General features: G+C 52.7%; 7 protein-coding genes across 7 annotated transcripts; 5 read left to right on the forward strand and 2 right to left on the reverse strand.

Moving 5' to 3' along the window:
* Positions 1-468: 468 nt before the first annotated feature.
* KD926_002116 (putative phosphatidate cytidylyltransferase) lies at positions 469-1,632 on the forward strand (the record flags this gene model as incomplete). The annotated part of the gene is made up of 1 exon (XM_053093918.1): positions 469-1,632. One exon carries the CDS (start codon positions 469-471, stop codon positions 1,630-1,632), a length of 1,164 nt encoding a protein of 387 aa, XP_052951279.1.
* A 959-nt stretch (positions 1,633-2,591) lies between these two features.
* KD926_002117 (crossover junction endodeoxyribonuclease) lies at positions 2,592-5,234 on the reverse strand (the record flags this gene model as incomplete). The annotated part of the gene is made up of 2 exons (XM_053093919.1): positions 2,592-5,094; positions 5,221-5,234. 2 exons carry the CDS (start codon positions 5,232-5,234, stop codon positions 2,592-2,594), a joined length of 2,517 nt encoding a protein of 838 aa, XP_052951280.1.
* A 467-nt stretch (positions 5,235-5,701) lies between these two features.
* KD926_002118 (putative actin-related protein RO7) lies at positions 5,702-7,360 on the forward strand (the record flags this gene model as incomplete). The annotated part of the gene is made up of 1 exon (XM_053093920.1): positions 5,702-7,360. One exon carries the CDS (start codon positions 5,702-5,704, stop codon positions 7,358-7,360), a length of 1,659 nt encoding a protein of 552 aa, XP_052951281.1.
* Positions 7,361-7,617: 257 nt separating this feature from the next.
* Positions 7,618-8,982, reverse strand: KD926_002119 (aldose epimerase family protein; the record flags this gene model as incomplete). The annotated part of the gene is made up of 1 exon (XM_053093921.1): positions 7,618-8,982. The coding sequence occupies one exon, from the start codon at positions 8,980-8,982 to the stop codon at positions 7,618-7,620; it is 1,365 nt and encodes a 454-aa protein (XP_052951282.1).
* A 1,346-nt stretch (positions 8,983-10,328) lies between these two features.
* Positions 10,329-14,606, forward strand: KD926_002120 (putative AT DNA binding protein; the record flags this gene model as incomplete). The annotated part of the gene is made up of 1 exon (XM_053093922.1): positions 10,329-14,606. The coding sequence occupies one exon, from the start codon at positions 10,329-10,331 to the stop codon at positions 14,604-14,606; it is 4,278 nt and encodes a 1,425-aa protein (XP_052951283.1).
* Positions 14,607-16,036: 1,430 nt separating this feature from the next.
* On the forward strand, positions 16,037-16,958 carry KD926_002121 (uncharacterized protein; the record flags this gene model as incomplete). The annotated part of the gene is made up of 2 exons (XM_053093923.1): positions 16,037-16,516; positions 16,737-16,958. 2 exons carry the CDS (start codon positions 16,037-16,039, stop codon positions 16,956-16,958), a joined length of 702 nt encoding a protein of 233 aa, XP_052951284.1.
* A 2,203-nt stretch (positions 16,959-19,161) lies between these two features.
* Positions 19,162-21,315, forward strand: KD926_002122 (protein kinase domain-containing protein; the record flags this gene model as incomplete). Its single annotated transcript, XM_053093924.1, has 1 exon — positions 19,162-21,315. The coding sequence occupies one exon, from the start codon at positions 19,162-19,164 to the stop codon at positions 21,313-21,315; it is 2,154 nt and encodes a 717-aa protein (XP_052951285.1).
* Positions 21,316-21,652: the final 337 nt, after the last annotated feature.

The raw sequence follows: 21,652 nt of genomic DNA on the forward strand, positions 1-21,652 counted from the left end.
ACATCGATTAGAAAAAACGAAAAAATGCTTATCAAAAAGATCGCCGATTAGATACCGAGGGCGGTGAGTCATTATGCCGACACGTGACCGCATACGGATTCGGCGGAAGAGCAACAGTTTTCTTTTCTTCTCACGCGACAAGCTGTCAGACTCGTCGCTTCCACTGCCACTCGGGCTCCGTGTGTTATGCCAATCTCTGCTCTGTATATCTGGAACGTGATGTGCGGCTGTACCTACAACTTGTCCCTCTTCCCACCTTCTCATCTATAAATCACCTATTCTGTTGATCCCCCTCCTTCGTCCTGTGGAGCGTCTTCCTCCATAAAGTCGCCCACCATTGCGTCGTTCGCAGCAGACCGCTTTTTATTTTCTGGCATCCTTGCCTGCGATCGCCTGTCTCTGCGCCAGCAGCCTTTATCCGGGCTCATCCAGAGACCGATCCTTCCACCCTTCGCTCTAAGGGGCGACATGTCTTCCCCCCAAGACGCCATCCCGGAGACTCCGCGGGTCATTTCTCCTTCACCGGCACCCTCGGAAACTCGGTCAACATCACGAGACGGATATGCAGGTCCTACAACTCGCTCTGCAGCACGGCGACAACGCTTAGGGGAGGTCGTGGAAGAGGATAATGATGACTCGGATCCGGAGCTGAATCGTTCGCGAACCCCAAGTCGCAATCCGAAGAATGCGCCGGGGTCGGTCCGTCGACGCAAGAGAAAGTCAAACCCAATGATACCGGCAGACAGCCCAGACACCAAGACGAATGGACATGGCAAAACCAACGGTTACTTGTCGCCAATCGCTACCAAGGTCGACGGTGTATTACATGAAATCTCCCGGTCACCGTCGCCCCTGGGTCTGATCCCACTCCACGCGCGGTACCGCAGTTTCATCCACCGCCATGAGATACCACGCAAGCTTCTTCACGTGTCAATCGGCTTCCTCACTCTACATTTGTACAGCCGCGGGATACAAACCCTACAGATAACGCCCTGGCTTTTCTCCGCGCTTGTGCCTATTGCCGCAACAGACTTGATTCGCCATCGCTCGGAGACAGTCAACAAGCTCTACATCCGCTGTGTCGGAGCCCTGATGCGGGAAACCGAGGTTTCGGGATACAACGGTGTGATCTGGTACCTGCTGGGCGCCTACGCCGTCCTACGCTTCTTCCCCAAGGATGTCGGCGTCATGGGTGTCCTCCTGCTCAGCTGGTGCGACACTGCCGCCTCCACGTTCGGCCGCCTCTATGGCCGTTACACCTTCAACCTGCGCAAGGGAAAGAGTTTCGCCGGTACCCTGAGCGCCTGGCTAGTCGGAGTCATCACTGCCGCTGCATTCTGGGGCTACTTCGTTCCCCACGTCGGCACCTTCCCCAATGACCCTGAAGGAGCCTTCATGTTCACCGGCCGCCTGAACCTCATCCCAGACTCGGTCAAGGGTCTGATCGGATGGACAGCCGATTCCTCCCAAACCGTCATCACAGGTCCCTTGGCCCTGGGCGTCATGAGCGTCGTCTCCGGCATTGTTGCTGCCGGAAGCGAGTTCGTGGACCTGTTCGGCTTGGACGATAACTTCACCATCCCCATCTTGAGTGGAATTGGACTCTGGGGCTTCCTGAAGGTTTTTGGCTAAGATGCGGATATAACAACCCCTTCTTCTTCTTTTTCTTCTTCTGCACTCCTCTTTCTGGCGTTATAGTTGAATGGATTCCCTTGTACATTGCATTGCACATTATTGTTCTGAGACCACATAGGAGGACCATGAATACAACACAGGATAGGATACGATGGGATGGATACACCTCTTCTTCCTTATTTTTCTTTTCTTTCCTCTTTCTTTCCATATTCTATACCATGCTTTACCCATTTTTACTACCCTATTGTTCTGAATATCCCACCCTTTTGGTTAAATGTACCATCCACTCACCTAGTTCCTCTCTTCTATCTGGCCTTTGACCCTTAAACCAAACAAACAACCAGGGTAGCTCCTGCGAATTCCTATTCTTATTTATGTCTACACCTACACTGTACCAACAGACACACAAACGAACTCTACACTTTATACTTTATTTCCCCTTTCCTTCCTGCTCATATTATATCATACCATACGGCTGAGAACATCTTTAATACCACCTTGTTTATTCCTTCTATCTTCTTTCCTTTTCTCTATACTTATAGTTCATTCTCGATATCATATTGGAATCTCCCGGGTAGGAAACGATCAGTTTAGTTTGGTTGGATAGGACATGGCGCATCGGGCTCTACGCTTCTTTCTTGCTTTTCTGTTTCACTTTTGCATAGAAAGGCAGGTAGGTAGATGGAAAGGCTCTTTAAGGAGGGCATGGATATTTGATTCATAAAGGGATTAATATAGAGGATCCGTGGAATTGAATAAATAACAAATAGATCATAAAGCTGGAATATGTACGTATGGATGTATATATTCGGTAGAATTAAGGAGGAATGCAACAAACAGCCCGAAACACCAGGAGAATACTGGACAATATCCCACCAACGCCTAGAAAAGTAAACGCCAAAGTTGTGATCAGGTCCTGGATATTAAAACACTAGGACCTTCCAACGCGAGACCAATTATCTTAAATCCAGGACGCTGACGCGTCGGAAGCGTTGCTTTCTACCACGCTTCTTGCCGTCTGAGACCAGCTCAGATTCCGGATCGGTGTCGATTGTCCAGTAGCCATCGCAAACGACGATAGAGTCCAGGTGCGAAGGAGTGGCAGGATGATGTTCATCGGAGGAGGTTGGTTTCGTAGTCTCTTGTTGAGAACTTAAGGTTTCATCATCCGGTGTCTGTGTCTTTTTCTGTTGCTGTCTTCGCAGCGAAGGCATATCAAGAGATGCTTTCTCCAGAAGATTCTGGACACGAGAGGGGCTGGTTGGCTTGGGCTCTTTGGTTTTCGGTTTTCGCGTCTCTCTTTTCGGAGTGTCGGGTTCGAGCCTTGAAGAACGAGAGCGAGATTTAGTGTTCTGTTTTTGGCTGTCATCGACGTCTTCAATCGTGATTGATGATACGGCCTGCTCCAGTTCTTGTACCTCGCAGATATCTTGGTGTTTCGTAGTAGGTTTTGATTTCGGACGACGAGTCTTATAGCCAGGAGAGAGTGCTGGAATCTCTACCAATGACTCCTCGCAACTAGAATTTGAATAACTCATCCGGAGTCGGGGGACGGCTGCCGGGGATGGGCAATCCAAAATCTCTGGACTGGCGATGTCCGTCTCAACCTCCGGCCCAGACGCAACGGCTCTTCTTCTTCCAGACGCACGAGACCGACGCATCATAGGATGTCGCTTGATGCCTGCATCAGGGGAGACATTGCAGGATAAGGAGAATCGGTCTGTGAGGTCGTCGAATCCGAGATCTTGACTGAATGCCGGCATCTGAAATCCAAGGTCATTCCCGTACGACGTACCAGTACCAATAGGCGCAACTGAGCCACCGGGTTGCCCCAGCGACGAACCGTTCTTTGTCGGTGTCCCTGAGATGGCAGCCTCAAAGAGTGAAGCGTTCCTAAACTCAGAGATCTCCGACCGCTCCTTGGTGAGAGTTCCGTACTTGAGGATACTTCCTCTCTTCATGCCCGGATCAATTGGCCCCTTCTTCCTCGGTCCAGTCTTTCGGGCAGCGGGCTTCTTTGGCGCAGACTTCTCAGCGACCTCCTTTTTCCATTTTTCCACCACCTCCGGAATACCGATCAAGGCCAGCGTTTCGAAAACCCAAATCTTCTCCGGTGCTAGGGGGTCATATCGTTTCGTCACACGCTTCTTTACGGGCGACTGAGGGACAGCTGGCTCCTCCAGAACATCTTCTTCATCGCCCGAAACGGTCGCCGCAGTCTCCTGCGAAGGCAGCGGAGGGTTAGGTTCCTCGGCGAACAAATCCAAGCCAACAACGTCGATGGGAACGAAGTGTAGCTGCAGCTCTGTCAATCCGTCCGTGCTGAAGCTTGTTCGGCTCTTGTACACTTTCTGCAGCATCGGCCCATCGACATCAGACAGCTTAGGCTCATTGTCGGCAAATGCAGATGCTGGTTTTCCCAGCCGAAGTCTAAACAAGACGAGAGGCTCGGCCAATAGCCTGATCATCTTTCTCGCTCCAGAGCGATAGTTCCAATCAAAAGCATTCGCTGCGAATCTTCTCAGTTCTAAGGGGTTGAGATCCTGGTCCCAAGCATTCACCAAACGGTCCCGTAAACCTTCTATCTCCCTCTGTGTAGATACTACCGGTTTGGCGTAGAATGATAGAATTGTCTTGTCCGGGAAAGCTTCGGGAACTCGAACCGCTTTGTGCTTCGTCGTGAAGTAACCACTCTCGTTCTCTTCCAACTCGAATTGGAGCCTCTCTCTCCATTCACTTAGATCCGCTTCGATGTTTGTGCTGTTCGAGTTGATAATTTCCAAGAGGTCTGCACCAAACCCGGCTCTCGCGATCTGCGCGGCCAACTTGTTCCCGCATTTGGGGACCCCCGACGGGAGATAGTCACCTCCACTAAGCATCGCGAATAGGATCATCCCAGCCCGATCGAGTTTGGCGTTTGCCAGGTTCTTCTCCCCATCACCCATCTGGTAGCAAGTGACATGCGTCGCAGCAGTAGTACCACTCCCACTCTCCTTCGAAAAGTTCATCACCGTCCACGACGAGCCGAACATCAAAGCATCAACATCATTACTCATCACTGCGTCCACGACGCCGGCCGTCTGCAACCTGGCACATTCCGCCTCCGCCTCCCCGGGAGCATCGTGGCGCGGAAACTTGAAGAGATCCACCAGGACTTTAGACAGCCGAATGATCGGTAGATTACCTGCACTGCCTCCAGATGCCTTGCCGCGCTTGAAAGGGGGCTTTTGCTTCCCGTCGTACACGAAGAGCGGGTGAATAGGCAGAGCGAGCAGCTTCAGCAGTCTATAGAACAAGGTGCGTAGTTCGGGGTTCGTGCCGCCGCGCCCAGCCTGGACCTGGAATAGCCATATCGAAATATCCACCGCGATTCGGATCGGTCGTGTGGTTCGTTCCAGGTGATTTACGGCCAATCTGGACAAGGAAATGCGCTCTCCAGTGCCAATCGCATTGATAAGCCTGCATCGGTCAGCAAATTGCACACCTGGTGGGTTGGTGGCTTAGGAGCGGTCATAAGCAGAAAATATATATCATGACATGAGCTCCAAGGGCGCGTCTCCACCACAACCAAACGGCCACACTTACCCAGGGATCCCCATCCGGTCGGATATCGCAAAAACCAAAAAAGACCACCAAAATCCCCAAGCTCAAAACCGGCCGCAGAGCGTGCGTAGAGACACCAGTTGGATTAACGCCGTTGTTTAGGTTGTTTTGTTGACGTCGATGAACTGACGCGACGGCCCGATGTAGATCCGGTCGGTCTCCCCGTCGTTGCTTCCCTGGTCGGTCTCTTCGCTCTTCGTCGACTAATGCTGCCGAGACTTTTAATTAATCGATTGATTTTCGTGCTCGCATCGTTGCCACGAGTGGCAGGCATGTACTGATTACCCCCTTTGACTGAGCGCTCTAGAGGAACGGCATGATCACACTATGATATTCGCGCATTGCCCGCCCACCCCGTCCGTCCGTCAATCTCCCGTCTCCGATCTTCCGTGTTTTCTTGATCATAGGTCCAACACGATATAGACCGGGGAAAAAGTAATAGATCGCTTGATTTCCCCAGGATATGACCAGTACCTTTACGACACCGAATTTCGATGACCAACGTCCCAATCCTCACGCACGATCATCCATGAGTTTCCGACACAGCCAGTCCGGCCGGCCGTCGACGCCGTCACACCAATTGCGGTCCAACAATTCCTCCTTCGCCAGCACCTCGTCCGCCAGCTCGTCGTTTCGCGGGGAAGAAGATGCTATCGTCTTTGAATTCGGGGCGCGGTGGTTACGCGCCGGGTTCGAGGGCGACAGCGCCCCCGTGTGCGTCGTGGGCTGCGGACCCGAAGACTGCAGGCGCGCAGGCGATTACAGAGGCTGGGTAAAGGGGAACCAAGCCGAGGGGTCGCGTCCGCAGGGCATTCCAGCGGATGAGTGGACGGGGCGATACGAATTGTGGAAGATGGATCTCCGCGCTGTGGACCTGGGACTGGTGGAGGATAAGATCGAGCGCATGTTTCGCGAGACGTACAATAAATACCTGTTGACGGATGCGGGCACGTCCCGGCTGGTTCTGGTCTTGCCATCTGTCATGCCGCATCCGTTGCTTTCGTCGGTCTTGTCGACGCTGTTTGGTCGGTGGCGGTTCCCGAGTATTACCCTGCTGCAGAGCCCCGTTATGACCACGACGGCGGCCGGAGTGCGCTCGGCGCTGGTGGTCGATCTGGGATGGGGCGAGACGGTCGTGAATGGCGTGTACGAGTACCGCGAGATCACGACGCGACGGAGCACGAGAGCGATGAAGGCGTTGCTGCAGGAGACGGGGAGGTCGATGTCGCGTCTTTCGTCGGCTGGGGGAGCGTCGGATGAGATTTCGGTGGACTTTGAATACTGCGAGGAACTGGTCAGTAGGTTTGCCTGGTGCAAACCTAGGGTGGCCAAGACATTAAACCACGAGGATGGAACGACCCCGATAGAACAGAAGACCGTGTCGATTCCGTCGCCGTCGAATCCCAGCGCGGATTACATTGACGTGCCATTCGGCAAGTTTGCAGAACCAGTGGAAAAGATCCTCTTCGCAGAGGATGCGGCCGATTGTGATCTGGATGACGAGGAGAAGCCCGTTCCGGTCCTGGTCTACAATGCACTCTTGGATCTCCCGCCCGATGCGCGAGGAACCTGTATGTCTCGCATTGTGTTTGTCGGTGGCGGGTCTCACATCCCGGGAATCCGACGACGGGTTCTCGACGAAGTTGCCTTCCTCGTCGACCGATACGGCTGGAGTCCGGTCCGGGGCAAGGTCATCGAACAGCAGCGCGAAAAGCTGCAAAATCTGCAACTCAACCACCCGCCATTGTCACCCACCAGAACCGAAACCCCTAGCCAGGAAAACCCCACCTCCCACGAGAATCCCGACGAAGAGGTGGAAGACGAAGAAGAGATCGACCACATCGAGCAGAAGATCCGTCGAAACAACAAGGACAAGGACACGAAACCGCAAATCCACGGTGTCTTGCGCGAGGTAGAATCCCTGGGCCCCTGGGCCGGAGCGAGTCTCGTCTCCAGCCTCAAAGTTCGCGGTCTGGTCGAAATCGAGCGCGAGAAATATCTTCAGCAGGGGTTGTCTGGAGCGAGCCGAGACTTGGAATCTCATGGCCATGTCGCCGATCGACGATCTGGGTTACGTTCTGGGGGGGATAGGTCGAGTTGGACGTTGGCTGGTTGGGGTTGAATCCTCCCTCGCCATGTTGTACAGCTCCGATGATAGAAATGATACCCGACTCTTTACCGTTAATTTACATTTACTCACATTGAAATATCATAGTAAAAAGTCCTCAATTGCTAGTCCTATTATTGACAACCCACGACTATGTACATGGAGGTAGGTAATTGAGAACGCTAGAAATAAAAACACGGCGTGAAATGAAAATGGAAATGGAAAAAAGAAGATGTGATTAATAGTCCATTTATCCAGCCTTGAAATCAGAATCAGACCGTCCCAAACTTGTACGTCGCCCAGTTGACCGCGGGCGCGCTCTGCGGCGAAAAGATCTGATCACCCAACTGGCCCCATGCGGGGTTATTGATGCCATCGATCCAGCCCTCGGGCTCGATGACGAGACACCCGTACTTGTTGACGCCCTTGGGTCCGTCGATCTTGGCGTCCTTGTTCTTCTTCGCCTGCGACGGCTTAATGGGGATGGTGCCGTTCTGGCCGTTGCAGGAGTAGATCTGGACGGCTTGCTGGTTGGTGGCGACCTCGAGGCTGATGCCCGTGGCGGAGGAGTTGGCGCGCAGCACGGGCACCAGGGAGTTCGAGGCGGAGGACTGCGCGGGACGGTCGACGATGAAGCAGTTGTCGTAGCCGCTGCAGTCGTCGCCGCAGAGGCCCTCGGTGTTCTTGATGTCGCGGCCGACGAGCTTCCCCTCCGTGAAGTCGGGGCTGCCCTTGTAGGAGTCGACGCCGAGGAGGGTGCCGTTGGGGATAAGGATGCCGTCGGTGCCGATGAGGCGGTGGGAGAGTGGCAGCTGGAGGAAGGTGTCGTTGAGGATGGTGGGTTTCTGGAAGGCGTTCAGGTTCCAGTAGATGTGGTTGGAGAGCATGATGGGGGTGGTTTCGGTGAGGGCCAGTGAGATCAGCTTGGTCGTCAGCTGGGGGAGACCGGCCGGGTTGTCGGCGGACGGGGTGCTGTCGACGGCGAAGACGGCGTGGGTGATGACATCGCCGGGGAACTTTTCCAGGCCGCGATCATACAGGGTGAAGGTGACGGAGGTGTTGGTGTGCGAGGTGACGGTCCAGTTGCGGGCGTCGTAGCCGACCTTGCCGCCGTGCAGGGTGTCGGCGCCGCCGTTCTCGTTGGTGGCGATCTGGTACTTGGTCGAGTCGACCTCGAAGGTGCCGTTCCTGATGCGGTTGGCGTAGCGGCCGACGACGGCCCCGAAGAAGGTGTGGTTGGTCTCGGTGTCCTTCAGGTAGTCCTTGGGATCGTCGTAGCCCACGACAATGTCCTGCGATTTGCCATGACGATCCGGCACCAGGAGCGAGGTCAGACGTGCGCCGTAGGGGATCAATTTGGCGGTGATGTTCTGGGCGCTGATGGTGTAGACCTTGAAGGGGTCTGAAGCGGCCGATGAGGGCGGGGATTGCGCCAGTGCCGGCACCCCGAGAAGGGCGACGGGCAGATAGCTTTTCAGATGCATCTTGACTCCGATGAGAGCAGTGATGGAGAGGAAGACCAAGCAGTAGAGGTAGAAGAGGCGAGGGGAGAAGAAGCGGGCAGAACAGAGAAAAGACCGGAAGCGGCGTCCAAGCTGAGAGAAACCCTGGCTGGGAGCGGCGGAGGAAGGAAGCATAGCACGCTTTTATATATTATACAAACAAAGTAAAAATCTTATTATTTTTTTATTTACCTCATGACGGCCACCTGACCAGCAAGCGGGGGAGGGAACCAGTGCGCAGGAACCAACGGACAATCACCGTGGCCTTGGGTTTAGACTGGACGGGGGGCAGTGAATTATCCGAGCCAACAGACGTAATGGAAGGTCGCAGCCCGCGAGGTGCCTAGTTAGTGCGTGTGTAACTGACAACAAGCTCAGGGATGAGGGGAATTAAGGCCGGGGGGTTGGGGAATGGGACCCGTCCGCCACTAGCGAAAGGAGGTCTGTGAGAGGGTGCAGGAGGAATTGGGCCGAATGCCAATTCCCGAAGTGACCTCAGTGGCGGGCGAGAGTAGGCTAAGAGAAGGAAGAAAGTCCAGCGTAGAGAGGAATGGAATCTAGTGATGGACAAAGGATCGCGCGGTCGGGAAGAAAGTTGGGAACTTGGGGAGTCCAGCCACGCGGCATCCAGCGATGGCGCTAATCCTGATGGGGCAATTCTCAGTGGGGGTGGGAAGACCGGATTGCGGGGAGGAAAGAGGCCTCTCCTTTCCATAGACACTTCCATGGTCCAGTTGCCTTTGTCAGGCACCATATTGCCGTTTATCCAGTATTAATCTATGGTCACTGTCCGCACGGAGCTCTGCATCCGTCGTTGGTGACGCTCTCAGGCCACCACTTCCCAACAGCGTGAGGTATTTTCTAGCGGGGAAATTATCTGTACTGTACTTACTACTTAGTACTTGGTGAATCTGTATATCTAACATCAACTGTTATTCGGGGCTTCATTGAACGTTGGATCATTGGATTAGGTCATATCTAGCATATAGTTCATGCCGAGAACAAGAGCAATCACTGGGCTTTATCTTAATGATGGTCAGTTCATCTCAGCTCATAATCCAGGTTGACTTTTAGGGTTCACACTGCAAAGCACAGTACATATTCCGTACAACCCATGAGGTCAGGATAATCCGGGGAAGATGCACACTTGGTCGCTCGTCGTCTCCGTACATCACGGGACCGGTGATAACAACGACGGAGCGGAACATTCATCTTCCCGACATTACCTTATCACCTCCCCGTCGGCCTGCCTGATCGGGAGAGTTGTTTAGGCATGCGAGGTTGTTTTGCTTTCCCCGCTATCTGCTCACTATCTTTCTTCTTGGTACCCTTTTTTGGTAGACTGCAGCTCTCTGTTATTTGAACTCTCTTGGCATTGGAGAATGCCCGAACTCGCTTGATTGCACTTGCTGTGCTTGCTCAACCACCTTCCTCCAATCTTCGAGGGAGACGCGGTCGGGGGTTGACCTCCGCATACCGCGATGTACAGTAACAGTTCAGCCTCTTCGCCCGACATTCTTGGGACCCCTGGCGACGCCGAATATCTAATTTCCTCGCCGATCAAGCCCTTCACCGGCCGCCAGAGCGCCATGTCGCCGGCCAACTTCAAACTGCTGCAAACACCGCGAACCGGCTCCCGCCCACGCGCCAGCTTCACCCCCGGCGGTCGCAGCGCCCACTCAATCCGTTTCGACGATGTTCTGCTCCCCGCCTCGCCGTCCATGAAACTAGATGGAGGGCAAATGTCGTTCTCGCCCGACAAAGCCCAGACCGACGGGAATGTCAGCCCGTGGAGGATTCGCGTAACGCTGGAGGCAACGCAGGACGACGATGAAATGGCCGTTGACAGTCCGCGCAAACGTCTACGTCCCGTGACTACGACCACGACCAAAATACCGCTGAAGGGGGAGGAGGCGTCTGTGGAGGAAACCCCGCGCAGACGCAGAGGGCGTCCCAGGAAGTCGGACCTCGTGGAGCAGGATGCGACCCCGATCCCCGGCAGCCCCGGACACACGCCGGGCCCGGTAGGCGCGAGTGGACAGAAGAGGAAACGTGGTCGACCGAGGAAAAATACGCCGGTCTGGGATGCAACCGAGGCAGCGACGGGTTCCCAGGAGGCTCGAATGCCTGGTATCCAGGAGGCCCAGGAAAACCAGCGAATTCAGGAACTACACGATGACCAGGACGAGCCAATGGAAGATGTACATGATACCCAGGAAGCCCGAGCAACGCAGGATTTTCAAGAAGACCGAAGGGTCCAAGAAATTGATCAAGCGGCCCCTTTTTATGAACCTCAGCGGAGCTTCAGTCCCCTGAACCTGGCCGGAGACGCTGATTCTGATGACGATGATCTACCCGACGTCCAAGATTTTGGCGCTCCATTAGAAAAACCCACCCCCACCCAAGGGTATCTTGGGGGTGCTCACGAGAACCGAAGCTCACCGCGCGTGCGATTTGAGCAGACATTCGATACGCCACATGTCGATTCGCCGGATGAACCGTACATGGCCAACGGAAGTGGCCATTGGGGTTCAACTCCCTCGAAGATGCCATCCCCTTCTCGTGAGCGAAATATCATTTCCCCCGATAACACTCTACATGCTGGCCGTACACCCATGCCACCACGCACTTACCCTACTCCGACCTCTTCATCCTTGGTTGACGAGGAGAAGCGAGACTCGGCACCTTCGGCATCCTCGGACAACCCGACCACGAACGGCAACCTGCGACCAGACGAATCACATCACACAGAAGACCCGACAGACGAACGAAGGGAATTCGACTCGATCATAGAGAGTGAAGGGTTCAGCATGGTATCGTTGGATACGTTACCGTCAGCGAAGCAACATGGTCTCGAGGGGAAGGAGGACTCTAATATAGGCAAAAGTGCTCTCAGGCGTGTTTGGAATCAAGATACAATCGGGTCACTACAACGAAGGACTAGCAGAGACGAGTCAGGCAGTGTTTCGAGTTCACGAACTAGACAATCATCGAAGGAACCACGAAAAACGAGGCACTCCCGACAACCCAGTAATAGGCCAGGGTCTTCAAGTGCCAAACCCAAGCCAGTCAAGAGCCCCTCGCCGATTGTGTCACCACCTGCAAGGTCGGCGCCTAAGTCTACAATCCGGAAAGGCCCGTTATCCAGGTTGGCCAGAATAATCCGCTTGGGCGTAGCACTGGAAGGTACCATGAGACATGCATACGAGTCGCCAGACGTTATGGCGACTCCGCATATCCCAAACACGGGTGACCAAGTCTCCGACATGGACGCCTCCCGAAAACGTATGGAGATCATTTTCAGCAATTTCAATCCCACAATGCACCATGAACTGCGCGGGGCGCTTAGGTTCGGGCATGAACTGGCAAGAAGAAAGAGACAAGCGGAGTTGGAAACAATCAGACCTCGGAAGGCTACGAAATCACCGATGACGGACACACCGCGGGAAAAGGGACGAGATGCTGCACGCGCCTCTGCGACTCCACTCCAGCAGGCAAATAGCAACAGAAGAACCAAATCGCCGAGCACCATGATGAAACGGCGAATGGAAGAATGGCAGAGGGAGCGGGAGGCTATCAGTCGCGAGATTCAAATGGCCAACACGAGTCAAGTCATAGTCATCGGCAGCGATGACAGTGGCCCTGGTATTGATGAACAAGATACACGTGAACCTTCGGTCGAGCAGGAGCAGGAGCCAGAGTTCAACCGGGCTGCTCCTTTTGAAACCCTTGCAGATCCAGCCGATGATTACTCTGACGACGATGATCAGTACAATGACTACCAGCAACGTCAGAATTCCGACGAGTATCAAGACGAATATCAGGATCAGGACCAGTACCACGATCAGTATCATGAAGACCTGGATCAATATCCGGATCTACATGAGGAGCAACATCAGCATGCACATCACCTTCAGAGCCCTGCCCAAGGCCTGGATGTAATGGACGATCAATATTATCGAGACCTGGATCTTGGGGAAGATAAAGATGACTATGAGCATTATCGAGAACTAGACCTGGGTCCGGATTCGAACGATGGTGATGATGATGAGGGGTATCATCGAGACTTGGATCTAGGTCCGGAACAAAATGAGGGTCAATATCAAGACCCGGATCAAGACCAGTATGAAGATCCACATGACGAACAGCATCTTCATAGGTATCAGCATGAAAGTCCAATCCAGGACCAGGGTGTAGATGACGTTCAATATCCAGACTTGGCTCACCGAGACGAAAATGAAGAGCAGTACCAACATGATGATTCCGAGGAGGATGAGGATGAAGACATCTGGCAGCAAGAAGCACATAACCAGAGCGCTCACTCCCACCGTTCACCTGTCACATACGACCAACAGAATGACATGGCTGCTGGCAAAGAGTCCAGTCCGTGGGAAAATGGCCTTAACGATACTCCAGGGGAGCAAGGCGAGTCGTCGCCAGACTACTGGATCACCAAACAGGACAAGGTACCCTTCTTAGGTCAGTCGCGAGTGAGACAACTTCGTGAACAAAACGTCGATCTTTCAGGTATTTTACGCGCAGAGTACACACCAAGACGCTCGCGCTATTATCACGGAACTAGTAGTCCCATGAGCGCTGCCAAATCCAGACCTCTACAGAGCTCGCCATCGACCAAAGCGTCCCAACATGACGATGTCCGAGGGTACGTGCCCGAAAACAACCTACAGTCGGATGGCTTCTTGGCGTCGAGCCCCCGGCTATCTGATGATGAGGCCTTTCAAGTTGACCCAACCACAAGACATGAGAATGCTTGGCAACTCGCTCTTGCGCAACGAGACCAACAGAGAAATGAAGACATTCCCAGTGCCGCCGTAACCGAGCAGCAGTCAGCTCACGAGACACATGGCATCACTCCGGAGCGCGCCCAACCCACTAGCGCTGAAATACCGGCATCATCCCTGTTCCGAAGAATTGCTAGTCTCACGCCTCGATGGCTGAAAGCACCAATTAGGGGATCACCAAAGCGACCTAGTCCCCCGGTACGTGAAGAGAGTTCCGAAGACGAGGAACCAGAACCGGAACAAGAGGAGGTCGACGAGGTAGACGCGGCGGCGGCAGCAGCAGCAGCAGCAACCGAAGACAAGGAAGCGGAGGATGAAGAAGAAAGCGAGGAGGACGAGGAGCTTCCTGTTGAACCAGCGCGATTTGATGACGAAGTTCACGGGGAAACCGGAAACAACCAAGAAATGGAAGAAACGCCAAGGCCGTTGCATCAAGTTGCTAGGAAAGGCCTTGACCGGCACAGCTCTGCCACGCCTCTCCCTGGCCAGATGCTTGACCACGAACGTGCATCTCCGGACGTGGGAACGACGGGTGAGACATACGAACGTCAGCTTCCATTGGCTGTTTCTGGGTATTTTTCCGACGATCACTACACGTTTCTGCGTCGCCTCTATCGCCTAGCAAAAAGGTATCCCGAACGGTTTCCCTTCCACTCCTCTGCTGAGCGGGCTGGCATTGTAGGCGACTGGATCTGGACATCGGACGGGGTCCACGGGGTCCCTATCACCGAACGCCAGTTTGCGATTATCGATCGATTCGTGCAAGAACTGGCCAAGGCCGACTTACAGGCTGGTGGAACGGGCCAAGTCGGCTGGACGGAAGCCGATGTGCACCGAAGACTGATCAGCATTATCATTGGCGAAGAGATCCGAAAAGAGAGGAAGGCCGGGATGCAAGGACAGTGGAGCACAGAGTCTTCGAGAAACAGAGCTACAGCGGCCAGATCGTGGCGCTGATGAATCGGACCGAACACACCACTTTGAATTTTCTTGGTTTTCTCAACTCCAGTTTTTTTTCTGTCAAGAAACTCGAGTCTACTGGTCCTGTTTTGGCACGGACCTTGGATGGCTTTGTTCTTTTGGGGTGTTCCATGTACTCGGGCCATCACGGGCTGATGAATCTAATCGACGGGATCTTGCTGGTTGGGTTGGCGACTGTCATAGTCTCGCCTATTCTTGTTCTGGTTGTATTGTATAGAATTTGGCTTTATTATCTGATGTATGATTCCCCTTTGGTTCTTCATTATTACTTTTTTTGGGTGTCAGGGATGATTGGGTGTTCATGAGTCAGCGGCGAGGAATTATTCATGTCTATACCAAAGGATTCTTGACTGGACCGCCTCTGCATCACTGGTTCATGCAGCAGATGTGACCTATTCATTGGGTTTTATTTTCTTTTCGGCCCGATTCTCAATCTTGCCAAGGGGTACTTTCCTAGCAGGTTTTCACCGGGTTCAATCCAGAATAGTATCTCTCGTGCTTCGCGACGCTGACTACGTAGGAAGCCCATGATGTATTTGACCAGGACCGCTCCTACGTAGGGTCTCCCTCTTCGTCAACTTCTTGTAGCGAACTCCAGAAACCCAGACTACAGACGCACCCGAAATCGCAACATCCACCACGCTCATCCCAAACAGCGAACATCTCGACACTGCAGCCCCTAAGAGACCGGGTTTACCGCCACGTTTTCGCCCACCAGGGATGCGGTCTCTTGTGCTGGCATGGGCAAAGAAAAAAACAACAATGCGATGCCGATAATGTGCCTATCTTATTCGTCCAGGCCGGGTTCGAACCCACGAATCCACCCACCTGCGCTCCGATGCTCGGGTTCCGTTCCGGCAGACAAAAGGGAACTGTCACATTGAAGTTTCGACTGAGCTGCAGGCATTCGGAACACTGACCAAACAGGGCTCAGCAGGTCTGCATGGCAGGGTGACACTTTGCCTATTCCAGAGAGCGAGTGGGTGGTGAGAGGGCCTGATTGATGGGTAGAAGACGTTCTGGCTAGAGTTGTGTCAGTGTCAGTGACGCCTAACTTGGACTTACCCGGTCTTGATGCCTCATTCTGAGGTTTAGTGGGCATGGCGTATGGCGTATGTATGCGTCTGACGGTTATTAGTGGACTAGGTAGGTAAATAGTTAATTAGTCAGTTAGCTAGTCGATTGTTCAATGAATAAATGATCTATATCTGAGAGAATAGAAGATCGGGGATGTTAGGATACCAGTATATAAGGAAGACGAAAATCCTTGGGATATCCCCAACCCAGCCCTACTTTCTTCCATTACAAACCTGAGTTGCAGACATACATACATACCTACCTTGCCTCACCTCACTTCCTTTCTACTCTACTTACCTACCTACTCAGGTCCAAAAAAAGAAAGGAAAATGCACCCCTTCAAAAACTTCCTCCGCCTATCCTTCCTCCCACGAACACGCGCCCGCGCGTCCCCATGGAAGGGTAAATCCGTCGAGATCGGCCCCTGCAGCGTGCACTGCCACGACGAATACCACCTATCGTGGGGAATTCCACCCCCAGCACCAGAACCAGAATTAGCCCCTCTCCCACTCCAAAACATCACAGTAGTCAACGTGAAAGTCGGTGACGATGACCCCTCGCTCTTCTCCGACTCGGACTCGGATATCGATATGGCGGTGAACGAGCACGACGACGAGGACCTGCATGACATCGGTATCGGCGCTAGCGGCAGCAGCAGTCGTTTGGTGCGCGTCGTCAGTTGGGCGAGTATATTGAGTCATCGGTGTCGGTGGACGAGGCGTCAGGAACGCGATCTCGCTATCGCGGAGAGCGAGCTGAAGAGGTGTCAGAAAGCGTGGAGTTCGGAGCAGGAGGTTTGGTTGGTTTATGTGAGTTTTCTTTCCCCCCTCCCCCTCCTCTTCTCCTTTGTTTGATTTGCTATTTTTGAGGGCATATCCCCTCCTTTTCTCCCTCCTATCCTCTCCTTGAATGATTCAAGGAATAAGAACAAAATCAAACAGCAAGAGAAGGATACAATCGAAATTAATCACCCAACCCTACCCAATACCCTTAGTACCTAACAACTAACACCTCAATCCCATAATCTAGATAAAGGCACTCACGGAAGAAAAAGAAGCGCATGAAGAATTCCTCTACCAGCGCGCGAAGCAGCAAGACGACGAGCAGCAACATTTTCGCAAGTCGTGGGATCGACGACGCTCAGGTTCCCATGAGTACCAGCGACGGCAGTCTTTTCCGATTTCTAGTCATGGAGGAGGTAAAGATAGTAGTCGGTTGAGATGGCGGTTGAGGAGGCAGGGGACTATATAGTTTTGTATTTTTTTGGGGAGGGCGTATTAGTTGGTTAGGTATACCTACGACCTTACTTCGTAGGGTTAGGGGATAGGGGAGGTTGCCTTGAGGGCTGGTCCTTCTTTTGGGTGGATTTCTTTTGTTTTGTGTGATCGTTCCTTCGTCTTTCCTTTGTTTAATATGGAAGGATATGAGTGATCATGATGAAAAATGACCTGGATGGAATGAACAAAAGTCACTGACGCGAGGGTCCCATCTGTTTGATTATGAAGTATGTTTGTATGTTCTAGGAAACTTGGGAGGTATCATATTGTCCACATGAAAAATTCAAGATTCTCTTCAAAAGGGAACTACTGTACAAGGTCATGTCTTATTGACTAGGACATTGTTCAGCCTCGTCAGCGCGAGTCATTCACGTCCCAACTTATCTTATCAGGTCCAGCTAACTAGAACTGATAGACAGAAAGGGGGCTTAATTAAATGCAAGCTACATGTATGAAATACCATGGCTACGATCAATATTTCCGCAATGCTTCAATAGATCCTGGGTCGAATGAATCATTGAGCTCTTCCTGGGTTTGTACCGAAGAGACCGATCAGAAAACATGGCAGATCGGTTGTTCCACTTCCAATGAACCGTGGATCAAGATCTTCGTGCCCACTTGGTGTGGCATATTTATCGAGAATCTGAAGAGAAGGGGAATGCGCGGAATTGGGAAGCCCCGAGTAGGTCCGGTCTAGTACCATCAATGGACAGGAAGCTGTTCCCCAACGATCATATTAGGAAATGATCATTTCTAGTTCCTCCTGTTTCCCGTTCTCATTAGATACCTCTCGCATGTCATCGGCGAACACCCTCCCGGCTGCCCGGCGGAACGGAGAGCATCGAGAAGAGGGGGAAAGGCAAGATAAGAGAACGATCATATGCTTGATCCTACACTGTAGGAGCATTCCTGGGTCGGGCTTTGCAGTTCGATCGTTCTCCACGGTCCCAGGGCTTTGGGTAGTGGACAATGCGACAGCCGGTCACCTATTGGAGTCCTGAATCCTTATCTCTCCTCGGCCGTGACTAATAGCGTCCATTCTACCTGTCACTGATAAGCTTGCAGGAGCTATCGATTTCGGACAGAAGTACACTGCATACAATGCGGATTATTGACTAGAGTAGAGTGCTCGGGGGATTCTCGGCTCTTCTGATCGGCATTGCGTGGGTAGGAGGGTCCCTAATCCGTACAGCAAATTGAATTGGATGAAGCGTTGAATAATGGACACAGCCTGACTCGAGACTTTGCAGCAATGATAGCTCACAATTCACAATTCACAATTCACAATTCACAATTCACAATTCACAATTCACAATTCACGCAGATGACTATCATGGCTTCAATCTCTACAGTCTTCCAGGTTTCCATCCAACAATTGAGCGGGGGTCCCGTGATTGATCACGTTGCCGGCTTATCTCCATCGGGACTTTCTCCTTCTCCTTCTCAATCGATGATGCGTCCTTCTCCATCTACTTTAGTGATGTGATCTATCCACCTGGGCCTCGAATCCCCACTGATCTAACGGCGCGTCTATCCCTTTTCGTTTGGTTTCACCCGAAGCTTCCCTGGAAGAACCGTTGTCACGCTGATGGAGATCCTGGTTGCTTATCAGCCTGTCTGTCTCATAATATGCTCGGACTGGTCTGTCGACCATAGTGTCGTTCGATGCCATGGAAACTAACCCAGTACCACCCAATCTTGAGTCTTTCGCATGGCGAGTCCGAGCCCGTTGCCAATCACCCGAGTCCTACGGAGTGGGAGTACAGTGGGACGCGCTGTGAAAGAGCCTAGTTCCCTCCCACCCCTCTTCATTTCCTCTCCTTCTGGATGCTTAGAGGCTGTCTGCAATTCCTCGTTACTATTGATTGGACTGTCAATAATTCAGCCAGTATCCCTTGCTGGAATTCAGATAAGCCTTGTTCTACTAGTAGGTTCAGTCCCCCCGTATTGTCACTATATTATGCTTTCTTGGTTTAATTATGATTATCCTTGATGCCAACCTAGTGCTAATTTAATATTCTTGACAGCCGCAAAGAGCATTGTTTAGTCCATTTGACACTAGTCTTGTCGAAGAAACAAACGTACCTCCAGCCTTATTCTCTCTAGCAGTATATTAACTATAGTTTCCCTTCGGCCAAATCCCTCCTCTAGTCGGCCCCGTTCGCCATGTGTGCACCATGTCGGTCATAACGTCACTCTGGTGGCCCGAAGATAGAATCCAAGCTACTCTATGCTCGGAGTATATCTTCAACCATCTGCCCTCCAATATCCTGCATCGTCTCGTGACTCCTTTGCCATGGGGTGAGGGTTTAACGAGCGAGACCTATCTCGATTGGATCCTCGCCAAAGCGGGAAGACTCTTCCTAATCCTCGTTGATATCGGAATTCCTGAGCGGATCTTTGCCTTGGTAGATGAATCCCTTGACGACTCTGATCTGCCTATTGCGGCCCACAGCGTCGATCGTCTCCACCTATCTCCAGACGCAGAAGATCCAGCGTTGGACTCCAAATTCTTTCTTGCGCAGTGGCGGTTTGTCGTGCGAGGCATCGGCGAAGGGGAACATGTCAAGTATACGGAGAACGAGGGCGTCCCCGTGGAATTACTGCGAACTGGTGCGGCCCTGGCGAGAGATGGCGTGGAAAGAGTGGTCCTCGCCGGATCTGTGTGTCGAGTGTATCTGCGAACTCAAGTCACGGTTGGAGGGCCACCACATTTTTTTGAGGAAGACGAGGTCCTAGAAGAGGTTCGCTCCCTGAGGAGGCTCTCTCACGAGCACGTCTACTCAATATTCGGGTCATACTTTGTCGACAACACAGTTTGCATTCTGTTTTCAGGTGTTTACGAACGCACTCTGATGTCTTTCCTTACGGACGTACCTCCACAATTCAAGCGCTTGTCCAAGGAACGACGTCGAGAGACTCTCGTCAACTGGCCGCATTGCCTAGCGAATGGATTATCGTGGTTTCATGCGCAGAACCAGGTGCATGGTGGCATTCGACCATCTAACATCTTCATCGATGCGGACTTGAGAATCTTCCTAGGACAATTCGAGGCCCTGGACACTTTGCTGCCTCCGGTCAAGATCGACGATGTCGAGTCGTATCAGTACGGAGCTCCGGAACGCTGGGTTCGCTTCGCTACAGTTCAGGACACTGGTCCTTCACGAACAGCCCTACCCTCGGGTGGACGCACGGCTCGCAAGCCGTCATCTAGACCATCCAGGTTGAGCTTCGGCATACGCAAAGAATCGTATCCGCCGGACCATGAAGCCACAGACTCGCGGCCAGAATCCATGCTCTCTCAAGGAACTGCCATCCGGGTTGTATCGCCAGGCTCTCCATCTCGATTCTCCTTTGGGCCTTCTTCCTCATCTGGATCAAGCGGCGGAAGCGCTCGGAAACGTGTCATATCCTCCGTGAAACGACCTATCTTTTACACCCCTTCGATCACATCGTCCAACTCTTCGGGATCTTCTTCGCACCAGACCTCTCTAGGTGCGGTGAGTTTGCCCCTTTCACACTCCCACGCCGCAGTAGTCCACAGCTGGCAGTCGTGCCAGACCAATCCGAAAGCCTCCGACATTTTCTCCCTCGGCGCGGTCACCGTGGACATCTTCACCCATCTATGTAAGCGCAAGATATCCTCATTTGTACACCACCGTGGAGCCAAGAACCGGACTGCTGGCCGCGGAGGGGGCGTTGCAGATTGCTCGTTCCATCTAGATCGAAACATGGCCCAAGTCACCTCCTGGATCACACTCTTGGACCAGGATGCAAAGAAGCAAAAAAGTCCCGTGTTTCAGGCCGTCCGAGCCATGCTTTCCATGTCACGAGGTATGCTGAGCAAAGACCCAGTCGGTCGGCCGTCGGCCTCGCAGGTCGACCACTGCTTTTCATCTGCAATCCGGCAACTAGGCGGCGTGGCCAACTTGCACTGTTCATCCTATGTACACCTGGTCGCGAACGAGTCCAAGAGCCCAGTACCTAGAAGAAAGCACACAGAAGAGACGCCAGAACTTCAAGTCCTCGATGTTCCCTCGGAATCGGCCACACCCACGCCGGTCTCACCGAGCAAACATCTAACGGTCTATGACCACTCCTGTATCGACCCAGGAGGAACCGACGGTCTCAACCCATCCCCGGCCGCATCCATGACCAACTTCAATTTCTGTTTTGACAGATACCAAGACAGCGATGATACGGATCAAGAATGCGGTGGGTGCACGACCGGCTCCGACCAGCCTCCCTGGTTAGATCCCGACCAGGCATTGAGCCCGGCAGCCGTCAATGATCCGGCATGGGATTATAGTTTTACGCTGAGAGATGGATGAGCACGGTTATCTCTTTGCCCTTTTACTGATACATTAGGCTTGAATTGTTCATGTCGATGACTTGTTCGTTTTTGGTTGTCTTTTAGAATCTATGGGACTTGTCATTTTGTATTATCTGTTTTACGTCCTTGTATATGTATGTACCTATACGTACCGGAATTTCTAGCACAACTAAGAATTTCCTCTTCTGGGTGTCGCCGCTTTAGTGAGGGCACTCAGGGCCTGGTTCAGTGAGTACTCAGCCAGCATTTGATGAGATATGTCAACCGTATGTGACCGCTAGTTACATAGGAGACCTTCCTATTCCGGATATCGGAATTGGTAACTACCGATTCCC

The sequence above is a fragment of the Aspergillus affinis genome, assembly GCF_023601865.1.
Source record: "Aspergillus affinis strain CMG 70 chromosome Unknown NODE_143_length_86900_cov_88_302927, whole genome shotgun sequence".
Lineage (NCBI taxonomy): Eukaryota > Fungi > Ascomycota > Eurotiomycetes > Eurotiales > Aspergillaceae > Aspergillus > Aspergillus affinis.